We start from the raw sequence: 24,301 nt of genomic DNA, 5'->3' as shown, positions 1-24,301 counted from the left end.
TGGTTTTATGCGTGGAAGTTTGCTTGAGAGTCATTCGAAGCTAATGCGAACAAATCGCTCCATAGTTTAACATACATTCAAAATAAATTCAAAAGCGAAGGGAAGCTATATTTGTAATGTCGAAGAGAATCGGGTTTAAAAGCACGCTTTCACCATTCCAATGAAGCGAGAACGATAGATATTCGGCCATTGTATGTATACTGCATACGCTTTGCACCATGCGTGTCGGATTTACAATTCGAAAACTTGTGGAAACTGAATTTGGTCGGGGAATGCGACTTGCATCTCCAATAAAGCGATAGATAATGGGATGCAGATGAAGCGTATAGCAAAATTCCGAGTGTATAAATATTAAAAACTGAAAGGCGAATGCACGTTCCGTAGCTAAAATCCAATCTAAACTCAATTACATCACCTCATTTCATTCCACATTTACTTTTTCATTAACCAAATTCACCAGAACGGTACAATGTGGATGCTTGTTCTGCATGCGTGCTCAATATAAATAATCCGAAGGACAAACTTTTACGTTTTGTAAACACTTCGCTTTTTTACTTGCTAGATTCGAATAGCAATGAAAGCTTTTGATTAATAGGGTGAGAGACGGCTGCTTTTTCCGATTGAGCAGGAGTTTCAGTCTGAGATTTAAATGATGAAATGATATGAGCTCAGGAAAAAGTCGTTTCAAACCACAGTCACCCTACTGTTTCAACTTCTTCACACCTTGGTTCATATCTGGTGTGTTCAGGATTTTAATCAAAATGCTCTATAGACGTGTGCGCCCGCGCGCCCACACCGAGGTATAGTTTTACAAGTACATTTAACCGGCATTGAGTTAAAATCACAGAGCGCCATATATTTTACCATTCCGGCGGAAATTTTCATTCAGCAATGCGACTCATGTTTATTTGTAACTTTCCATCTAATTAAATCAACAGTTCTCGACTCTCGTTTGTACACATCCCTTCGTATCCGTTGCAAAAGTTGGATGAACGCGATTAATTACAAACATTTACGTAAAACTAACGACATCGTCGTCGTCGTCATCATCGCAGTCGTAGTTGTGCATACCTTTAGTGCCGAAATGATTGTAATGTGGGATGAACGATGTAGATTGAGGTTTAACATCGTCAGTATAATGAGTCGACGAATTACACCGATGCTGCTGACGATTTTCCTGAGAAAGTGATAAACTTCGTCGGTTGTCATTGACGCAAGTTTTTTTTTAGTTTACTAGTTTGGCTGTGTTGCCGTTTCTTCTCGGGATTGAAGCATACCATCATTGTGTAACTGGGTTTGTTTCGTTTTCGCAGAAATGCATCAAGAGTACGGTAAAGTTTCAACATGCACGCACGCACATAAAAGTCGGTACTTTCAAAAGTTATTTAAATGAGTTTGACGTGAGGTGATAACTGCTCATATTCATAACTCATACAATAATTACTCATTACCATACCACTCATTTTAGCTCATTCATGCTTTTAAACTAACACACTCGAGACATTCTTACTTTCACTCATGTTTTGCCTTTCATGCTTCAAGTCTTTCATTCGCTTAATCACTTCTATGTCAACCGTAAATCAGAGAAGTCACAATAAAGAATATTGAATTACAACTAAAAATATGTTGTTGTCCGTCGTTTGTTCTTATTAATTGATTTATTGCCCAATTGGCCGATGTCGCAGTTGAACTCACGACAGACGTGGAAAAATAAGTTAAATAATGAATTTTGAAGTTTTTTTTCTCTCGAAAGTAACAAATAAAAGAGAACATAACCAAAAAAACGTTGGCTTGTGTAAAATGATCTTAACGGAATTCAATCAAAAATATTAGAAAATGACAACAACAACACAGTTTCGATGCAGAAAATGGCAAATGCGAAACAAGCGCACATGTATACTTCGAAGAAATGACTTCTCATATATGATAATTTGATAGAGAACACGGCCCTGAACTTAACAACTTTTCAAAAATGTTCAAAGCGTTTATAAATTCCAAAGACATTGAAAACGATGCAGACGAAACATTGGACAAAGAATTTTTCTATTGAAAATTATAATCCTTTGATGCATTTGCTATTAGGAAATTGAATTAGTTTGACTTTTTTTTCCATTGGATGAACTTCAAGGAGAGTAAAACTATGGGAACAAGCTCTTTTTGGAGTTTTCAATTATCGCATGGATTTCATTCTAAGGACCAAAGATTCCATTCTTTAAGAAAACATCAATGAAATTGAAAACAAACTCAATGTCACCGGAATGAAAAGAGATATTTACTTGGATGTTTTGTACACTTCGATTTTTGCGCTTGAAACTTATTTTGACAATTCATCGGAAGGTTTGTCATGTAAGAAAATTGGTTGCAACTTTTTTTCGTTTCGATAGATTTGATTGTTTCATGGATGATTGAAATGAATTGTGTCTCATTATAATATTTTAGCTTGAGCAAAATGTTAAGCAGTGCACGCCGCACAACATTTTTCATACTGTTCGTTGATATGATAGGCGGCCTTTTTTCCTTCTTTCCTTTTTCTTTGTTACCGAACGTTAAACAAGTATATGTAAATGCATGTAGGCTTGAAAACCCTTGTGTCATTTAGATCAATCTGCACCGTCTTAAAATCTTCGGCATGTCTCATTGTTCTCGAATTTGTTATCTTGTTACCCGACAACAGTTGAAATAACGACCATTTTTCCTCTCTTATGGATTTGGGCTCCGTTTTTCTGAGCCATCACATTAATTTTAGCACATGAGGTATCATATGTTTTGTCATATGTACTGTATGTGTCAATACGTGCGATCACGTATAATTTCTGCACTTTGCCTGTCTAGAATATAAAAAGTGGTGGCAAAAGTAACCGGACGCATATTTCTCCGACGAAAAAATCATAAATGTTTATTCCAACTATTTATTTGGTCCATGTTACGTAACCAATCTTCATTCCCACTCAAAGTGAATTGAATCATGGACACAACGACGACGTCAGCTACAGCTACCGAGTGTCTACAGTTCACTTCCTTAAACAGGCGTTTGAATTCAGGACGTCAGCATATTCATGCTTGAAAACAATGAATTTTATCAGGGTTAAAATGAATAATAATCATGTTGACCCTTATGAATCAATACACTAATGCATGCAAACAGTAAAAGCCTTATTGATACGAGGCGCGTCAGACCATTTGTATCGACTTAGCGACGGAGAGATAGAGAGAGATAAAGAGAATGACTGTAAGCGCCATGAAGTCGTCCATTCCGATTTATGACGGAAATATTAAATTCAATATTTATATTCCTCACTTTTAATGATGACCCGTGGGTGAACACAATTTGATTGCCGGAATTTGGTGTTTTATGCATTCGGATCTATTGTGCCATTGTGGGAGCGTATCAATGCTACCGAAGAGTACGAAAAGAAAAAACTGGAGCAAAGTGTCATTCTCGGACGTCAAATGTCTGCTGCTTCCATTAAATAAAATCGATTTGAAGGTGATTGCAAAGGGATTTACAGATTTGTGGCATTCAATCCGTTAGTTTTGCGCTATGAAATATATAAATGTGCTCAAAAATATATATCCGAATCAAAAATTTATGCATCAAGCCAGATGGATTTCATTGATTCCATTGTGAGTTGCAAAGTTGTTTTCGCCCAAGGATTTCGATTCCGTTTCGCTTCGTTTTCTGCTCTCGTTTTCTTTGTTTGCCGATGTGCCGACCGATATTGTCAGCCATTTCAACTTTTATGCGTTATTTATTATTTGAAATGTGGGGAAAATTCAACAAAAACCCATACATTCATATCCAATCCGAAAACCTCTATGGATTTTTCGAAATTGTCACTGTCGATCACTCAATTGTTCGCCTTTGCCATTGTGATGCATAAAATTATTGCTGTAATCGCAATCATGAACGCAAATGATACTTCCGTTGATCCAATTCTCGCAACAAAAGCGAGAAAGTTGTTCTTCGCTCTACTGTGCACAACGCATAGATACACATATATGAGCGCAAGCGACTATGACATGCTTTGAAATGAATGACAGAAAAAAAGTTTTTTTTTTCTTCATTTCCATTCATTTTATGACCGATAAAATTTATTGAAATAAATTCGTAATAATAACGTTGTTTTGCTTTCTTCGTCTCTCATTCTCTGTTTAGTTTGGTTTATATGTGCTGGAGATTAGCGGAAGACGGCACCAGCAGCAGCGAAGCCATGGATGAATACCATTGAATTTGGCTTGCGCTGTGGATGTGAATGAGCAACGACAACAACAACGACGATAACATCAACAACAGCATCAACAGTAGCAGCACCAACAACAGCGCAGCAACGCAGACGAATCTCAAGGAACGAAACGCTATTCGTATGACCTGATTAGCTTTAATAATGGGCCAACATCCAAAATGGCATGCAGAACAGTTTAATCGATATATATCCGACTTCAGCAAAACCATTCATAGTATCAGTAGTTCAGACAATTACCATTCAAATAATCACAACACATCGAGTGGCATAGCTAATGAGAGAAGCGGTAATATTGCTCAAAACTTGCCTGCCAACAGTCCCAGTGTCGATGCATCCGATTCATTGTCACCATTGTCAACAACTATCCAGCTAAACAATCGCTTTGAATCACTCACGCGTCGACAATTGCATAATTTTTCGAGCTCGTTTGTCGATCGTGTTTCGGATGCAATTCAGTCAGCGTTGACCTCGAATCAGCAAGCGGCTAATTTAAGCTCTGCTAAACTTAGCAACAATGAACATGCTGCTATTGTTGATGATGATGATGCATCAATTATATCCAACTATTGGATGTTGCTGATGATTGTACTGTACTTCGTTGTGGTGCTCGGTGGAATTTTCGGTAATGCTTCGCTCATTGTCACACTCTTTACACAATCGTCTGCCCGCCTTCGTAATCCACTGCTGGTTGCATTATGTTTAGCCGATTTAATGGTAACTGGCGTTGCTGCACCATTGACTGTCGTTGCACTGTTTCTCGATGCACGCAAAACCATCACCTCGACGCTCATTTGCAAAATCATTCATTTTGCGCAGGTAAGTTCAACTATGACACATTCTTTGTAATTCAACAGAATGATTGAAATGTGTACGATAGGATCATGGGCGCTTTTGACAATCTAGCAAAAATATGCTATCAATATCATTTGGAATTGCAAAAATCTTAGGAATGAAAATTTGCTGCCTCTCATTTCCTAGCTTTGACAAATCATTTGACAATGGGAAAATGATAATGCTGCCACGCGCTTGGCCGAGAGCTTAGCAATATAAGTGAAAAAGTCGATTTACGCAGAGATCAATGAAGCTTAAGCATAGTATTCAGTTAGCGCAGAGTCCATCAATATCCAAAGACCAATCGACTTAAAGCGTAAAGAAGCTTTTCGTCGTCTAATCTCTGGCGAGGAGAAGCTAATCAGCCTCGAACCAATTTGTTTGCATTTCGAATGATTCATCGGTTCTTATCGATTTTTGGCTAAGTCTATATCCAAACCATGGCATTTCTCCACCAACGCATAAAAATGGACCTTTCCCAACAGTTTTTTCTTCTTCTTCTTTTGGTCACTCACATACGTAGGGCATTAAATGGGGGAGTAATCCAAAATAATTGCGAGTCATCGAATAAAAAAGGAATTAGTTCAAACATTACTTTTTTTCTCGTTCACTATCGCCACAAAATCCATTAGATGCGTAATTTGATTTTGAGCAAACCTTGTAAAAACACTTCACAGCATCAAGAAACTCTTTAACATGAACATTTACAAAGTTAGGCACCACTTAGTAACCTATTCATTAAAATGCAATTTTACATGAATAAAATGGCTTTTATCGAGTGAAATACAACGAAAAATACGATACCAACGTCGTCCCGTTTTGGAATAGACTGAAAAAAATATAATTTTAATGTTTTTATTTCTCTATCTCCCAAAACGACCAATCAGAGTCAAGTTAATATACTTTGCACCCATTTGATAATGGCTTTGAACCAGAGAAACATCCATTTAATTATGAAAGTATAAATTCAAATTCCGAAGTTGAGAATCAATGGAAATGGTTTTCAGATTTTGAGATAGCTCGCATTTAACTCACGAGACATAATTTCCTCCATTCAGCGAATTAATTTGCAAACTTTTAACAAATATTTATCCATCAGTTTTCGAAGCTGTTGAATACTATGCTGGCCATGGATCGAACACTTATTTAGTTGGGAAAGTTTCGTTGATAATTATCAACATTAAAATGTTTCGGGGAAAAAGAACAGCCTCATTTCAGCCTTGGTGTAAAGGCTTGAAAAAGTCTGATAAAAATCATTAGAACGCAAAACGACTTCACCCGCGTCCAATCTCAAACGAATAAATTAACAACGATCGGATCAAATGTGTAGACGACACATCATCAGCGTTAAGGCGCTCAAATTATCGTTAAATTTAATGAGATGAATGTGATATTGTCTGCTTCGTTGCCGATCCGTTTTCGCCACACATTTCATTTTGTAACGTTAAAATCGATTTGATTTCGTTTCGTTTGTGTTTCTCCTGATTTCCATCATTGCCGTTCGCAATTCCAACGCAATCGGATTAGTGTGGTGTGCGTATTTCGAAATTAATGCGATTTTAATGTCGTTCAATGCAATAAATTTCTAATTAGTAATCATTTCATTATATTATAGACGATTATGATTGACGCAAAAGAGAAAAAAAATAAGCACGTATGTGCCATGCGATAAAATGAAGCGAAAATTTAAGTATTGCCGCAGCGGTTTTATATACGCGGAACATTTGCTGACAACGCGGAAACCGACTCAAAGACGGTGGTACTAATTGAATGCCGATTTTTCTCGCTCTTGCTTACTCAGTAGGCGTTTGCGATTATGTCAATCTTTGTTTAATATGATGACTGAATTATGGCCGTTGTCAACATACGAACACTGCGCGCGAAAATTATATCAAACATGTGTCGTCACTTTCAATATGACAATAATCTGATTTTCATACCGCGCTCGTCTCAGAAGGTAAATTTAATTAAAAGTTTGAAATTGAAAACAATGCGAACTTCATTCTAACAATAGAAAATACAATACATGACATAACAATATAATAATATGACAAAGCCAAATGAAGAAGTTTCAAATGGATTTACCGACCGTCGTATGGTTTCGCACAGCGAAAAATCATAAGGGATCCAATCTTTCACTTCAACTGTCAGAAACTTAATCTTCCGTTTCAATTAAACGAATCGCATTATTTTTCGTGTTCACAGTAAAAAAAAGCAATTTACGAGATTCAGATATTTTCACTTTCATCTGCTCGATTTTGTCCAATTCCAGGGAAAATGTATTCCAAATCTCGTACATTTTTCACTTTCTGCAGAATGACTGAAACGAGTCTCGACAACAAGATGCAAAGCATTTATATTCAATGCAATCCTATCGAAAGGATTAAATGCTGTGTTACAACCGACTCACTTTTCCATTGAATGAATATAAATTGCAAATTTTTTTTCTCTCCCTCTTTAGCACAAGTCAGTCCGTTATCAGCATCTATTTGATACCTTAATTGATGTGATTCCCATTAAAGAAAAAAGTATCGCTTTCATTTCATGTCATCGGTCGAAACGTGATGATTTCCTCGATAATAAACGCTTTCAATCAATTCCATGAACAGTTCAGTAGATAAAAAATCCGTCCGGTTTGAAGTAGACCGTATTTACCATCAAATTGATTCATTTTTCCAGCAATTGGACATAATCTTTTTTTTTTTCGATCGATTTCAACCAAAAGAGAAACCTTTCTCCATACCCTCTAGAAGAAAAAAAATCGCAAATTCTGCATCACAAAAAAGCAGTCTACCTTTTTATCTCTTTCACACAATCAAATATGCGCACAAAAAACGAATTCGAAAAAGCCACAGTAGGTGACAAAGATAATTCCATCGAAAAATAAATATTATTCCATTGAAAATGCGTCGAATTCGACGAGGAAAAAGAGAGTTCAGTTATGCATATATGCATGTATAACATACGCAATATTTTTTCATTCAATTTATTTTTTTTACGAGGAATCGAATTTCCCAAAAGGAATGAATGAAAACTGTTTTTCTGATATTCACATGAACGAGAACAGAACAAATTTTTTTTATGAATGCGATATGTTTATCCTGAATGCTATTTGAGTAATGAAAACTGAAGCGATTTTCAGATTGAAATAAATCCCATGCACTGGAGCAGCTTGAGATGGAAATATTTAAAATATGCTCATATTTTTCATACGGCTTAAATAAAACTTAAGCTGAACGTTTTATCCGAGATGAATGGAAATAATTTTTAGTGTGCGAAATGTGACGTGCGATTTCTCGCTTTTCGCTCACCTCTTTTCCATTGTTATCATCCTCGACTTATTTAGAATTTTCCACGTTGAATTTTTTTCCCGCGCATTTTTTTGCTTCCACATACACAACACCATTTTACCTGAAAATGTCAACGTCAATATTGCCCTTTTTTCTCGCTATGGGGAAAAATGCTCAAGCTAAGTAAAAAAAAATGGATAAGCAAAGATGCGATTCGAAGTGCTTCTCATTCCATGCAGAAAGTGCAGAGACTGACACATTTTCACCTCATTTTCGCCGTTTACTTAAAATATTTTCCTTTTTTTTCGCTCGATCTCACACTCTTTCTCTCCTTCTCTCCTTTTCTCTTTTTCTCTCTCTCCCACACGAACACACACACTATCTCGGTCGTTCGTTGCGACGATGCACAGAACGTGTGTAAATGGTCTTCGAGTTGAGTGAGAAGGGAAGAAGAAAAAAAGAATCTGATAACGCAAAAAGGGACCGACATCCAGTTCATCGACTGCAACGCATTAAATAAAACTCTCACTTTCTCTCTCTTTCTCGGGCAAAAATAAGAATATGCCAACGAAAGAGAAATCTTCAGTGGCAACAACAGTGCAAAGTAGCAAACCGAAAACGCTAAGAATCATCTATAAAAGGAATGTTGTTATGGAAGAGAAAAAAGAGATGTGGGGAAAAAAGCGAAAACAACGACATCAACTTCAAAAAGCTTTTATTTTGATTAATTCTTTTTTATTGCATTGACGTAAAACTAGATTAAGACGGTTATTAGTTCAGCAGTGCGGGTATATTGCCAGCGAAACATACAAATACACTTTGTGTTTATCCAAATGGCATAACGGCGCGCTTTTTCTGTTGTTGACGACGACGACGTCGACGGTGACGCGTACGTTGCACAATTGCACATTCCGATAAAATCGCATAGTTTTTGTTCCGACTATATTTTTTCGTTTCTTTTTGTTGGTGTTTGTTGGGGGGAAAAAGACGATTAAGTAGTTCGTTTCATTTCACCGATTTTCATTCATCACTTTTCTTCACGAAAAAGATTGTAGTATCAAGCGGTTGGTTGTTCGCAATAAATGTTCGTTTTTCGGTTATGGTCGGAAGCGTGAAAATATGTGCTATGTTTGGTCATAATGTCGATTTTACGCTTGCACCGTTAACAATCGATGGTTTTGAGCGCTACATTAATTTTCAATATTGCAAAAACGGTTAGTTTATTTTTATTCCACTGGATGTAGTCGAGAGTGCGTTGCGAACAATGCCATGCGACGAATCGTTGCAAGATTTCCCATTCAAAAACCAAGTAAAGTTGTAAAAAAGAGTAATAATGTTCATGTTTCGTTTGATCATTTCCAGTCGGTTCCGGTGGCTGCGAGTACGATAAGTTTGTTGATGTTATCCCTCGATCGATATGCGACTGTAAAACATCCACGCTTGGCACAATTGCGACAGCGCCGTTTTTTACCAACATTTCTCGCATTTGCATCATGGATTAGCGCAATTTGTGTCAGCATCCCAATTCTGTTGGAAAATACTGCAAATTATGAGACAATGGTTAATTCGACACGAACAAATCAAACTATGGCCGCCCAAATATCGTCGGGTTTTAGTCGAACGCTGTTGATTGAAAACAATACAAAATCCAGCACACTCAGCACCAGTCCATTTGCCGTGATAAACGGTACAAACGGTACAAACGAAACCATTCCGGAGACGACGAGGTCGCTGTGTCAGCTAAATTTCGGAACGTTTGGCACAATGCAAATGCCCAGTGTTTTTCTAACAATTTACACATTGCTGGTGTTCATTTTGCCGGGTATCGGTGTCATTTTAAATCATTTGGGTGTGCACCATAAGCTGTGTGCTCTATCGTTGACAGCACGAGCTGCACACGGTGAACTGCCCTTGCCCATGCCAATCATGAGACGACCAACGCACATGATTATCGTTACGGGAATGGCCAACGCTGAGTAAGTAAAATATAACGAGATATTCAAGGTTCTTGAACTAACTCATGCTGTCATATCAAAGCATATTTTATTTTATTTTGTGAAGTTTTCATTTGGATTATCTCATATATTTTTCCTTTCTTGTCCAATTCGAGAAAACGAAATAGTAGAAATAGTTTTGCTGTAATAAAATTATATTCAGTAAGTTTGTTTCGAAATTACTTTGATTTGGTGCAGCGCTGTACGCGAAGAAGACGATAGCACAAATGACGAAAACAACCAGCAAAAGGATGAAAGACGATACATGATGGATTCGACACGTTTGAAGGCTACGCCGCGCACACCAAGGTACGTGTTTTTTGTGGGTTTCTTTTTTACCAAATCATTTGCTCGCTTCAACAACAAAAGAAAATCCGAAACCTAAAATGCGACTTGTTCTTTGCAATTCCACGAAAATGGTATTCATTCAAAGGGTGCAGTCACATTGTAAGGAAACAAACACAAGAAAACGGTGACTTTTTTCGTATTTGCTCAACAAATTTTGCGGTCTTTTAATTTCGCTCCTTGTAATCTAATCCGTGCATTTGAGATTTTGTACGTTTTAAATGTTACCGTTGCGTGTGCATCATTAAAAGGTAACGTTTAAACAATGAAACTTTATACGAGAGCAACGCTTTTACACAGCTGACTACCAATAAACGGGGAAAACTTAAAGCCACAACATTGTCTGAAGCATGAAAATCTCGTAATAATAATTAGCGTTCGCTCAAACTAAACGATTCAAGGTACTTCAGTTCTTGCGAACGGATTCACCGAATTGTGTGCATCCTATACTGTAACTTAACGATGCGTGAGCAAAGCAAATCGAAAACCACAATTTATGCGGTTGAAGTTTTGCGACCAAACTTATACCAACACAGTGCCGACAATCGGTAATTTTACGGTGTGTGTATGCGCACCGTTTTCAAGACAGACCAGATTCAATGCCGAACGAGACTGTAAATAACTCTTGCTATAGCATACCAATTTATTACATATTTTAATCGTTTGAGCCACGAACTTTGACTTCGATGGTCGAGAAACGATTCAAAATACATGAGCTCTTACTTTGCGCTCTTATTATTGGCTCTTACTTTGGGCTCAACAAACGCGTTTTGGATTACAAATTTTTCTTTTGATCGTTTGGAAATTGCACTTGCTTTCATTCAAAATTTTAAATACAATCTTCATCCGAATTAATTTTGGCAAACGATATTTCGCTCATTTTCATTGAAAATGAAATGAATATTTTGATGCATGCAAAAATAATGGGAACATTAATCAAGCATCACGAATTTCCTCGTATCTAATACAAAATGAATGATAATTTTGTATTGAATATCAAATTAAGTCCATTCGCAATTTGAGCTCGAGCAGATGAGAGTATCCAATGGATACGTACGCAATTCAAAACAATGCCATAAACAATGTTTACGGTTCAAAGCAGTCGCACATTGCGTAGGTCTATAATTTATGTGCACATTGATAAAGGGCCTCTAATAGAGGCCGTAAACCGATCTATTACATTTAAATTCAATTTAAAATTAATTTCATTAAATTCAAGCATCGTTCCGTATGTATACGTTTCAATTTCGAAAATAATGAGTTGTTTAAACGTCCATTTAAGTGTAGTCCGATAACTCAACACATGAAACAGCTAAGCCATAGTGAGTTCCTTGGTATTTCCAAAGTAGAACCATATCATTAAATTCCAGTCAAATTGTTGTTGCTCATTGGTATTATGTTATTCGTAAAGGTGGACGGAAATCTCTTGTCGCAAATGCCGGAAAATGCCCCATTGTATTCATTTTTCATGCGAAACATTCACCAACGATTCTCATTACTTTATGTGGCATCTCAAGACCACAAAAACAATTTCTTAAAACAATACAAACGATATTCTTACACCCAACCGAAGTCATGTTACATGCATGAGCAAAGTTTTGTGACGTAGAACATCCAGGATGATTGTTGTTTGGCATATATACATAATCTAATTAAGGGGATTATACGAACACAATAAATTTCATTCCATGAATAGACTATGATTGATGCATGAGTGTCTTAAATAAATTACAATCAAGCGTTCATCCCTTGCGTATGGTGTGTGTTTGGTTGGCAAAAAGTACGAATGATTGACTGAATAAACTAGCTATTTGTATCGATTAGTAGCCGAAAATTATAACGAATTCTTTTATCATTGTCCAAAAATCAATGAATTTCCAAGAAAATTGCAACGAACAAAAACTAACCAATTTCCTCATTCATTTGAATTGCAGATCGTTACGTTATGGTCACAGTATACGAAGTCATGCGCATAATACTAAAAACGCTGCGCCATCTGAGCTTCCATTGCCTCAAACCTCAACATTGCGGTCACGTCGACGTTTGGCCCGTCTTTTGGTCGCTGGTTCGTTTGTATTTGTATTTTGTTGGTCACCGCATGTCATTTTTCTCATTTGCACCAAATGGTCGGGGCGAGAAACGTACTCGAAAACAGCGGCTAATTATTCACTTCTTTTGGGTAAGTTCTTTGATTCTCAAAACCTATCTAGTATCCCAGTGATTGCCACCTGACACCTCGGATTATTCAAGTAGCGTGTAATTGGTAATCAATCGAAACCAATTTTCATTTTCTCATCATTAGGTTATACACACTCAGCACTGAATCCAATATTGCATTGGGCATTGAATCAAAATTCGTTGCGTCAATCGTCATTACTTTCACGATTAACCAGCGTTCAGCGGTACCTGCAAGCACATTTCCATGATCGTAATCATCAACCACCTCCGTCGTCAACCAACGAAGCAGCATTGGGCCCATTTAATCCACGTTTCATCAAAGCCCGACCACAACCGTACAACAATCCACCAGCATCGTCACATTTTATGTATTAATCCGGCCACCACCACCACGTCATTGTGATTAGATTTCTGTTTTTGTGGCCACTAAAACTACAGTGGATAAAACCAACTAAATTAACTACAGGAGGAAAAAAAAGCATGCAAAAAAATGGAACCTCATAAGAAGTTCAGAAGTATTAATTGGGTTGCGAACCCATTTTCGATCTACGGCATCTACTAAATGCGAAAGGTCCGATAGTTGATGCAACTGACAAGATATAAACATCTTGAGCAGCAACTATATGGTGTGTTTACAACACTTGAAATGTGCCCTTCATCATCATGAAAGAGAGAGAGAGATAGATGGCGAGGGAGAGGAAGAGAGAGATAAAGTGGCTAACCGCTTCGGAATTGAGTGAAATATTTCTCCGTTGGATTGTCAATGTCAAATTAAGAGGAAATGGATTTGGTGTTGGCGGAGATAGAGAGTATGGGCAAAAGGCAAACAACAATCAAAAGAACATCATGCATAAAAGCGAAGCAACCACACCGAATACCAATGAGGATTGATATCGAGGGTGTGGGACACATAAGCTGTACGATGACAAATGTCAGATTGTTGGCATTACGGATTCTCACCATAATTTTGTAGAAGGCATCTCTGTTTCGTTGCCGGCAAATGCTTCTCATTGTTGTGTATATTTCGAGAAATATCAAAGCGTTTGTCCATTCCAGTCAACGATGACGACCATTCGCAATTTTATCCATTCATTTTTAACATTGGGTACATTGCTTTCATACCATTGTACTTGTTCGAAACGAAAACTTTTCTGTCATTCATTGTTGTGTGCAACAAGTTCATGGGTCTTTTCGATTCAATGCGATTTTTTTTTCTCGATAGATGTTTTTGAAAAGTCAGACACCGACATAAGTAGAGAGCAAACAAGAGTATGACGAAAAAATCCATCGCCATTATTGGCTCTTCGTGCCATGTTGAATTGTTCAGCAAAAAAATCGTTGATGTTAACATGTTTGCATACATAGCTTATCACTGTGGTTTTTTTCACATCCATTTGATGTTTGGTTTTACATTTTGGTTTTATGAGGAAAATTCTCTGAATGATTAAAAATCGATCTCGTGTCAGTGGCGTTATTGCTTGAGCCATAAAAAAAAGCCAACTTAATGAAAACGGTTCATTCTTTGAAAATAATGAAATATAGGGCTATTTGATGATAAAATGTATGAATATAATATGCCATAAAAACAAGACGGTTTTTCATATTCGCATTGTCATTCAACAAATTTCCAAGAATTCTCCGACAAGACATCCAATACTTGACAACAAATTTGCTAACGATGCGCTCGCTCGCTCGTTTGCTCACACTCTCTAAGCAACTTTCATTAAATTATCAAATTCCATGGCATATTTGCTGACAGACTACCAATGATTCAGAACTGAACTATGCCAACGATTTTTCAATTTTAATTGCACTTTGAGAGTCCGACATTGGAAATTTGAAAAGCATTATGCCATTAACAATATATATTGATATTTATGTGCATTGTGCATGAAGGATGTATTACTCTCAAGTACCGCTGCTTGAGCAACGAATCGATATCATCTTGTAAAATTGATACATAATTTCGGTGCGACGGATTTTCTCAATGATAAACGAGTTGATGATGCGAACTTCTGATTGCCCGCCACAAAACTCGGTTCTTGAATCGCATTGCTGTGGTTAAGGTAAGGAATTTGGTTTCGTTTTTAACAAATTACTCGGAAATGGTTATATTCCAATGAATAAATGAAGTGGTTTCGTGGGAACAAGGATTCACTTTCAAGTTGTAAACACAAATCAAGTCAATCAAAAAATATGGTTTCTCAAACAAAATGCTCTTCCCGTCCTCTTACAAATAGCCATAATCTGCTATTATTCTTACGACAAACTCTAGTTTTTCTTCTCAAACAGATAAAAACTTTTACGTAAAGATAAAAAATATATTTTGTTTTTAACGTAGAAAGAGATGATGATAGAATGACTTTCTGATAATTTGAAGTGTGTCATCATCTGTTTATTAGGAGCAGGAAGAAGGGTTACACCCATATGGTTCATTTCATGTTTAATTTTGACGTAGTCATATTTGAAATTTCGTTACAATACCGAGAAGTCCATGCAAAGCTGGATTGCATCTTTCGGGTGGATGTTGAGTGGTTTTATTCATATTTTAAATGAAATCGAGTAGATTGATTGCATGACAATCGAAAACTGCCGAATTTTATTTCCGTTTTTTTTTTCTTCATCGGTCTCGTTCCAAAGAACACATTTCATTTTATGTATCGCTATTTGATTCTTTCGAACGAATAAAATGCGAACTTTGCACAAATAAATTGTACCGGAAGATGCATATTCTTCTCGAGAATATGATTCTACATAAAATATTAAGCAACCCCCCCCATCCCTTGACGATTGAAAGTGGTCCCTTGCAAGTAATTTTCTCCATTTTCATGAGGCAATGAACATTTTGAATTGAAAAATTAGCAATGAATTTTATGTTTTTCAAACAAATAAAACAAAAGCATGGAAGGAACACGAAATGATATGTACTTTTTAAGATATATATATAAGCTTCCTGATGATACTATTTTCAAATATGTGCTGTACTACTATTTGTATCTGTGATTCTATCTTAAAAACAAAACAAAACAAAAAATGAAGAGAAAAAAGGCGAACAAATCAAGAGCATAGAAATGAAATGTCTTGTGTATATATATACACATATATTTTTCAATATATCTTTTCAAGGGAAAAATAAAATGTAACATAATGTCCACTTTGCGGCTAAAATATCCGTTGGGAGAACGGATAAGAGGGATGAAAAGTCATGGCAACATGATTTGATACGCATTTGAAATCCAAAACAGAAGTTTAATGAACAATTACAAAATAAGTACAAAGAGTAGCTAGGCCAACTTTCTACATTCACAAGGAATTGTGTTTCCAAAAACGAGTATATAAAAGTCAATACAGAAAGAAAAATACAGAGGGGGAGAGATGAACAATTATAATGTGAGTTTTAATCTAGCTAACTTGTTATTATGATCCATTTCAAGCAACTCAATTCCTTTTCGCTTTAAAAGTTAGGGTGAATCGATTTTATTTTTCATGCATGAATTTCCCATGAAAAAGTCGAACAAGCAATGAAAACGCTGAATAAAAGTCCATTCCAATCATTGATCATTAGTCAGAAGACATTCCATAGTCTGGGATTCACCACTGTCTTTACGGTTAACAAATAAGCAATGGCGACCTCGAGGTCAACCATAGTGGTCCCAAAACACACAGATTTTTGAGAGAGCAATAAAGAACGCATTTGGTGATCAAACTGGTGATTCTTACATACAAAATTGGCTGATGATGTACTATGAAGGTGTATGCCCGGAACAAAAGTGTCTCCTTTTAATATGTCCAATCGAATTGCGTATCCGTCGGTTTCGACTTTCTTCCGAAAAATCAAATCGTTTCACCCTACTGTACATCCTAGAGGGAAAATAAATTGCAATTAAATTTTGCATGATAATACCAACGATACACTCTATGTATAAATGCTTGAAATAACTTATTAAAAAAAAATTAAATGAAAATATTCTCTGACAAAAAAATGTGAATTGTTAAGTGTTTGTTTCTTAAAGTCTATATTGCATAATGTTTAAGATTTATTTGGAAAAATTCATACTCTCTCTCTATCCATAAAATCGGTCTACGATATTGAAATAAAAAAAAAACAAATTATATAAAGGAAGGAGTCGAATGGCTCGTTTCCAACGGTGAGGAAATGGTACCTTTTTTGCAACAAAAAAAACACATAAAATAAAAATGATAGTTAGGAAATATCAATAGATTTTCTTTTTATAGCGTTAAGCTAAAAAGAACTTCAATTAAATGCCAAGAGCATGGAATTGAAATGTCATTTGATAAGTGTCATTCGCGATTGATAGCACAAAAAAACCCAATCAAAGCTTCGAATTTCTACTTATTTCTATAAAGAATGGACAATTTCTTCAAGGTTTCCCTATTCATTGGTGTATAGAATATAAAAGAGGCTACGAAATCATTTTATCATCGTTTATAGCAAATAAATATATATATTTTTCCGTTTTATGCGCTATCTGCGTTTATATATCGATTTGAGTCGGAGGGCTCACAGCAATCATTTTGATTTCAAATGATAAAGCAATAAGCAATTTTGACTTATGTGTGGGTATGTGTTTATATGGTGTGAATTGTGTATCGACAGTCGTGTGTTAAATTCCGCAGAAACAAAGCAAAAAACTGAAAACACAATGGAATCAGCTAGGGCACAGCACAAAAAAAAACTATGTATAACTAGGACACACAAGATGATAAACAATGTGTTTGCCGTTTCAATGTCGTGTCAAAAGAATACACAACAAACAATTTGGCACTATCGCCAATGACAATCACAGAAGATAAGCAAGAGAGAGAGAGAGAGAGAAAATCTCACTCACACCACACAAAAAATAGATATAAATTTGCGATAACAAACTACTTTCACCCCGAGAATAAAAATGAATTTATTGCAGCAACGCACGAAGAAATGACAAAAACCTACATATACACGACGGGAGAAACGAAGCTGATGGCAAAGAAGAAAACGACAAAAAAGTAAACAATGTGCTAGAAAACGATAGGCAATACACAAACACACACTATTTCATTTTATCGGCCGAATTTTAATACATTGATATGTTTATGTTACTATATTCTATCTATTTTTTTCGGTTGATTTTCGGTTTTTTTTTGTTCAGGTCTGTAGGATAAGTGCAAATAAAAAAGGAGAGAAATGAGAACTATAGAAGAGCACTCGTTCGTCGAAGGCCTACTACATCTTTCCAATAACAAAACAAAAAATTATTATATTTATTATGTGTAAGACTCTTTTTTCGGCGAAGAGTTCATAAATTCAACCTTGTCGTATGGGCGATAACCAAACGAATACACAAACGAATGTTGATGTTGTTGCGTCAGCTCAAGATTATGGTGCTATCACATTGGTATTCTATCATTTTTATTTGTAGTAGCAAATCGATGGAGAAATTGATCTGTGAAAAGAGTAAATCAATTATGAAGAAACGATACAGAATCTATACTAACATTTAAGTGAATTTGAAGGACACTTTTGTGGGAATAATTTTTACATTTACACTCACACACACACACAATATTCTACGAAGTGATTTTCCTTGTGCAACAAATGCATTTGCACAGCACAACACACACAGAGAGAAATCAGTACAACGGAATTGAATTGTAGACGATTAATTGTAAAACTTGGCGTAGTGATCTTACAAATTTGGTGTATCAAATTGATTTTTGGACAATTGATACAAGATCTCTTTTAATTTGAATGTAGATGTAATCATAATAGGACATACTCATTTCATTGCATTAGCTAATAAATTAGCTCAAATTTGAGTTAAATTCGAGAAGGGGAAACGTAAACTGCATTAGAATAGAAAATGAAGAATGAACTAACGTCATTTATTGTATTTTACTAGTAGTAGCAATGGGGTTTTGTTTCTTTGTAGCGCACGCTGAATATGAGCCTGCATTTTATTTGACGAATCTGTTCTGCATTTTATCGAATCATTCTTTTGTTGTCTAGAAGAAGAATAGTAATCATTCGGCGAAATCAATAGAATTTCAGAACAAAGCATTTCATTTGAATCATTTTAAAGCAAACATTTAATTTGAATTGGTCACTGAGTCAGTATATGGGCCTAAGAAGGGCCCGGACAACAAAGTGCTTCATTGAAGACTATTTATAATTATCTACCGACTGTGGAATACAGTATTCACTCAGAAATTTATCCACATTTTTCAAGTATTTATCCAGAATATATTGGGTAAAGTTCGTGTGATGAAGGTGCGTATTCTAATTTTGAATTTGAGAATCTGAAACGTGTGTACGACGACATAGATTTATTATTCAAAGATAAAATGCGCAATAGCTCGGTTTTTACCTGATGTATTTCAAAATGCTTGGCATTTCCAGTAATTTCAAATTCTTGTGCATTTTAATGAGCTAAATTTACGTGAAGTTAAAACGTTATGCGACTATAACCGTTTATTTACCTTCGTAACTTATGGGTTACCATTTTTATGTGCATAATTAGCAAAGCAACAATGTCAAAAAATAAATCACGCCTATCCAGCGTGTTGAACAGCAGAAGGAAGAAAACAAGAGTATTTTTGTTTCAGTTCTCGTAGCATAAAGTAATTATCAGCATAAGTTGCATAAGTATTTAAGTAATGCATCAAAAGGAAAATCATTTATTATGAATTCAAAATTATTATTATTGTTGAGATAATCAAAGGGTTCTTGTTTCGATATAAGCATTTCATTCAAGACAAATTGGAGCATCAAAATTACATTTAAACAACAAAATCAAATAATTTTGCTTAAAAAATCTTTGTGATCTTAAACAGAAAAATGTTTGTTTATTATTCTACTAAAGAAGACGAATCAAAAGGATTCTCTTTGGAGTATGTATCTATATTTGGCAAATCTGTAAATAAATGTTTAGCAAATTCGAATATAAGTTTCCGGCTTAAAAACCGTGCCGATTTTGCGATCGACACCCTGTAAAAATATCTATTAAGAATATGCAGAGCAGCAAATGTACCTCTACGATAGACATAGGCTCCTAATAACTATACAAAGTATGTTTTCTATATACACAAAAAATGGAACAATTAAAAAAATAGACAAACATGAGCAAACCTTGAGCCATTTTGGCCCGCGATTTTTCTGCTGGCTAGAATGACCTGAAAATTGGCACAGAAGCTAGTTTTGGCATAAATATGAAAAATTGATTTCAACCTCTCCTCTACTTAAAAAAAAAAAGAAATCCAAATTTCCTTGGTTTTTTTGACGTTCTTCTGCCGATTTTCCGAATTTTCGAACAGATGGATCTGGCGGCCTCGAATCGACACCCTAGATATTAAAATTAGCCAAAACGCAAAGACAGGTCGATTAGATTTTGAGATAAACTACATTTTCTCTTTTGGAAATCTTCGAAAATTTCGTGTCTGAATTGCCCCAGATGGGGGAAATCTGAAGCGTTGCGTTTTCGCAACGCGGGGCCAAAATGGGTTAAACAGTTGCCAAGTAAAAAAAAAAACAATATTTCTTTTCCAACTTTTCCACTAAGTTAGAGAATGTTTTATTGTCGTAAATGTTATCAATTTCTACACAAAATAAAAATAAAGCAACAAAAAAAAATGAGACGAGAAAGGAAATAAATCATTTAAGAAAATGGAGAAATGTCCAAAATCTAACCAAATTGCAATAAAGATATGATTATTTGGGTCCTTCATTGATTTTTTTTCGGAGACACACACACACACACAGCAGGAAATCGGGTGACACAAACATATACCTTTCTCCAATTCACAATGAGAGTGAGACAGTCTTGCGTACATTTGGTTTGTATCATTCGAATAAAAAAGGTCATAAAACTACAATTGAAAGCGGATATAAATGCGTTGTTGTTGCTTTTTTCATTCAAAAGGTAAAGAAAAAGGTCCAATTCTACTTAATCAGAATTGTTAATGAGATTCATACGTTCCATATCCGAAATTCATTTCGAAAGTCGAAAGTGAAGAGAAAAAAACGCGTAAGTATGCGAGAAAGTTAGCAGAAAGCAAACGGAAGAAAAGATGAATGATAAAGAAGCGAAGGAGAATTGTTTTTTTTGTTTCTCATATTTCTTTCGTGCGCAACAGCACACAAGCGTCATGTAAAACATGCTCAAATTATAATTAGATACGAAAAAATAAGTAACGAATGGAAACATGTGTATCAGATTTTTCGTAAATAAGCAGAAGCAGCAGCACATGAATGGTTCCTTGGCTTGATATGGATGTGACATCCTCCGATTTTCGTAGTTCACACTTCATTCACTCCTTCCGACGAAAGTGATGCCGGTGATGATTTCCACCAAATTTCACCTTTAATTCATATTTCCCATTGTAATTTAATTAGGGATTCTATTTGGGTAGATAGTGGCGGCTAACACCCTGAACGAACTGTTCTATAAATAATATCAACACATGAGATAAATTTAGGCTGTCTTTAGTTTGACAATCAAGTCGTTTCCCTGAATGAACGCCTCGCTTGAAAACGATAATGTCGGGCGATTAACGGATGTAATATTTCTATCCTTTAGGAAATGCCTCCAAACACACACACTCACACACATCTCTGTGTGCTGTTCATTAGTTTGCGGAATTAGATGTGTCGTGTCTCTCTAATTGCTTGACACATTACACCGCTGAAAGATAATATTTGTGGTAAATTTCTAAATCCAAACACATCGAGATGATGAATGCCACATCCATTCTATTATGCTTATGGAAGAAATTTTTGTTTTGTTCCGAAAAAAGAAATCATTTTCGTTCGGTTCTTTTTCACAAGATAAATGATGCTTTAAATTCCAACTAAGCAGGCAATATTTCTGGCATTAGCAATGCCAACTCAACGTTTTTCCAACGTTTTTGTGAAGTGCGATTTCCAGATTGTGAAAATCTGAACGGTTCAGCATCTAAAAATAGTTTCACCCAATAGCACTTTCAGATTTACTTCAACACGCCTTCGAACTACTTGATTTTCCATTTTTATTGCCCATAAAAAAACGTTTTGCAGCGCTAAAAAATTTGTTATCAACGTAAAACGATTTTCTAATACATGATGGAGAACGAGTTTGTTTACATTTTGAAATGTGCCACTTAGTAGAACAGTTTGCTTTCTGTGAATCAATGCCACTGACGCGAAAGTAGTCGTTCAGATGTATTTCAGTGTATAAATTAGCCGAAAAAAAGATAATTGATTCCAGGAGAATAAGATTTATCGCTATTATATATCAATTGCCTAATTCCAGTAGCTGCAACTTGTCTTGATATGAATTCATTTCTATTTGTTTCGCTAGCCCCGTCGCAAATCGCCTTTAATTTATCTAACAACCTTTTTTATATTCTAATATTATTTGCATGATGCGGGAGCGATTTGCGATTTGTGACTTGAATAAATTTTGTATTTGGCAGACGCGAATATTCTCCTGTGATAACATTCATGCGACTAAACAAGGGAATAGAAGCATTTGGGTTGTTTAATTACTTCTTGTGCTATTTTGCATGCGTATAACGAAAACACTTAGTATGAATGTAATAAAGACAAATAGAGAGAAAAAAAACAAATAAACAGAATATATTTATCACAGCAACGGCAGCTCGAAACAAAGGATATATCATTTATATTGCAATGACAAATTCAAATGTTTCCATTGTCATTGCTATATCGTTAATATCTTTTTTTGTTGTATAATTTATTATTATTTATTCGATAATATTTCGAAGCAGCTAAAATTCATTGAGTTGAATATCTGCCTGGCTACACCGTTGCGAACAACACTAACCGAATGAATAAGTTTATCAACAGTTCATTGTGCGCCGTTCGTTTTTTTTTTGTTGAATGAAAATGAGAGGCTTTTGTTCAATAATAGTAATAATACGTATTAGAATGGCTCTTAATATATAAAAAAGTTTCACTTTAAAACCTTGAAATAACTTCTTGTGGCTTTGTTTGTTTTAATACGAAAATTCGAAAGAAATAACTTGTTCGGAATAACTGTTAGACTGACGGGATAGAGACAATGCATTAATTCACCCGAAAAATGTTTCAACACCAACATAAATGGCACGATCTTGAAGGCATCCACCACATCCGTGTAAATTGTAGAAGATTTATGCGAAAAGAGTCCGGAAGTGGTGCGCATTCGATGTGTAATGGCACCACACACACAAGCATGTTATTCAACAAGTAAACACCAATAAATTATCGCTGTCAATCCGAGTAGAGCAATGCTCTACTAGAGCATTAACGCCTTCGTATTCTCCAAGGGAAATCCAAGGCTTAAAAACATGGACCATATTCTCAAATCGAACAAAAAGGAGCACTTGGAACGGGACCATTATTCCTCTCGACCAAATACCATCAACTCAAAAGCCGATATTCCTCTTTTTCTTCGGCCTAAATGTTAATTTTATCCGTTTTTTGGAGTTTTCGCCATGAGTTTTACAAAATCAAACGTTTTAACCATGTTGCTGGCCTTAACAATGTTCTCATGAAACCACGAAAACCATTATTCATGAAATGGTGTTGGATTTGGTCTATTGATTTATTTCGATATTATCAAATTGGGTGCATCAACCGCTATTCTTTTCGGTCAGCACGAAAAAATGTGTTGTAAAAAAGTTCGGTTGTGTGCGAAAAAGTGTGTTGTAAGTGGTTTTTACTCGTCAATATTCGAATTGAAAGAATCTTAATTCGTGAATTTGAATTGAATTCCAGCACTAGTTTCCATAATTCAATCGAAACCAATCCATTTTCTATGTGCCATCCCAAATCTCACAGAGACAAAAATCTTCGTAAGCTACCCTGCGTGAATCATGAAAGAAAGTGCATCAAACACCTAATAAAATCTAAGAGCCGTTCTGCAACCACTTAAATGTTCGTCACACTCAACTAGCTAAAGATAATAAACCGCCATCGTAAACAAATACAATAACTTTCTCTCTGTTCGATGTGTAGGGAAAAAGGTAAAATCGCGAGATCATATTTCCAGTTTATAGTTTACACAAACCAAATGACTGTGATAGTTTTGGGAAAAAGAAGGAAACAAGAGAGGATGAGAAAGTGTAGAAAAACAGACGGAAGGCAAACGGAAGGAAAGATGAACGATAAACGAGAAAAAAAAATCATTTCGTTTTCGTTTGTTTGTTGTGTGTATTTATGGCTGCGAGCGGCATCGTTTAGCAGGAATGTGTGTGTGTGTGTGCATCGGAACATGCACATATTATAATTAGAAGTGAATGAAAACATGTGTATCGCATTTGATGAACACAAGCGGCGAGCGAGTGCATGTGCCTCGAATGGCAACTGTGTTTTATGGCCAGAATTAGAAGCGATCTTTTCCGATGCACGTTTTTATCAATCTCCTTAGCGGGCAAAACACAA

General features: G+C 35.7%; 1 protein-coding gene across 1 annotated transcript in view; it reads left to right on the top strand.

Annotated features, from left to right (window-relative positions):
* Positions 1 to 20,521, top strand: part of LOC129566842 (D(2)-like dopamine receptor) — a 61,442-nt gene extending 40,921 nt beyond the window's left edge. The window contains exons 2-6 of the mRNA XM_055443107.1: positions 4,157 to 5,060; positions 9,728 to 10,341; positions 10,558 to 10,668; positions 12,639 to 12,883; positions 13,007 to 20,521. Coding sequence (XP_055299082.1) covers positions 4,386 to 5,060; positions 9,728 to 10,341; positions 10,558 to 10,668; positions 12,639 to 12,883; positions 13,007 to 13,257 — 1,896 coding nt within the window. The 5' untranslated portion in view covers positions 4,157 to 4,385 and the 3' untranslated portion in view covers positions 13,258 to 20,521. The remainder of the gene's footprint in view (positions 1 to 4,156; positions 5,061 to 9,727; positions 10,342 to 10,557; positions 10,669 to 12,638; positions 12,884 to 13,006) is intronic.
* The last annotated feature ends 3,780 nt before the right edge of the window (positions 20,522 to 24,301 follow it).

The sequence above is a fragment of the Sitodiplosis mosellana genome, unplaced genomic scaffold (genome assembly GCF_009176505.1).
Source record: "Sitodiplosis mosellana isolate CC-2019 unplaced genomic scaffold, AAFC_SMos_1.0 Smas_scaffold_5, whole genome shotgun sequence".
Lineage (NCBI taxonomy): Eukaryota > Metazoa > Arthropoda > Insecta > Diptera > Cecidomyiidae > Sitodiplosis > Sitodiplosis mosellana.
The sequence above is the reverse complement of the archived record's forward strand: the minus strand, read 5'-3'. Positions and strand labels throughout refer to the sequence as shown.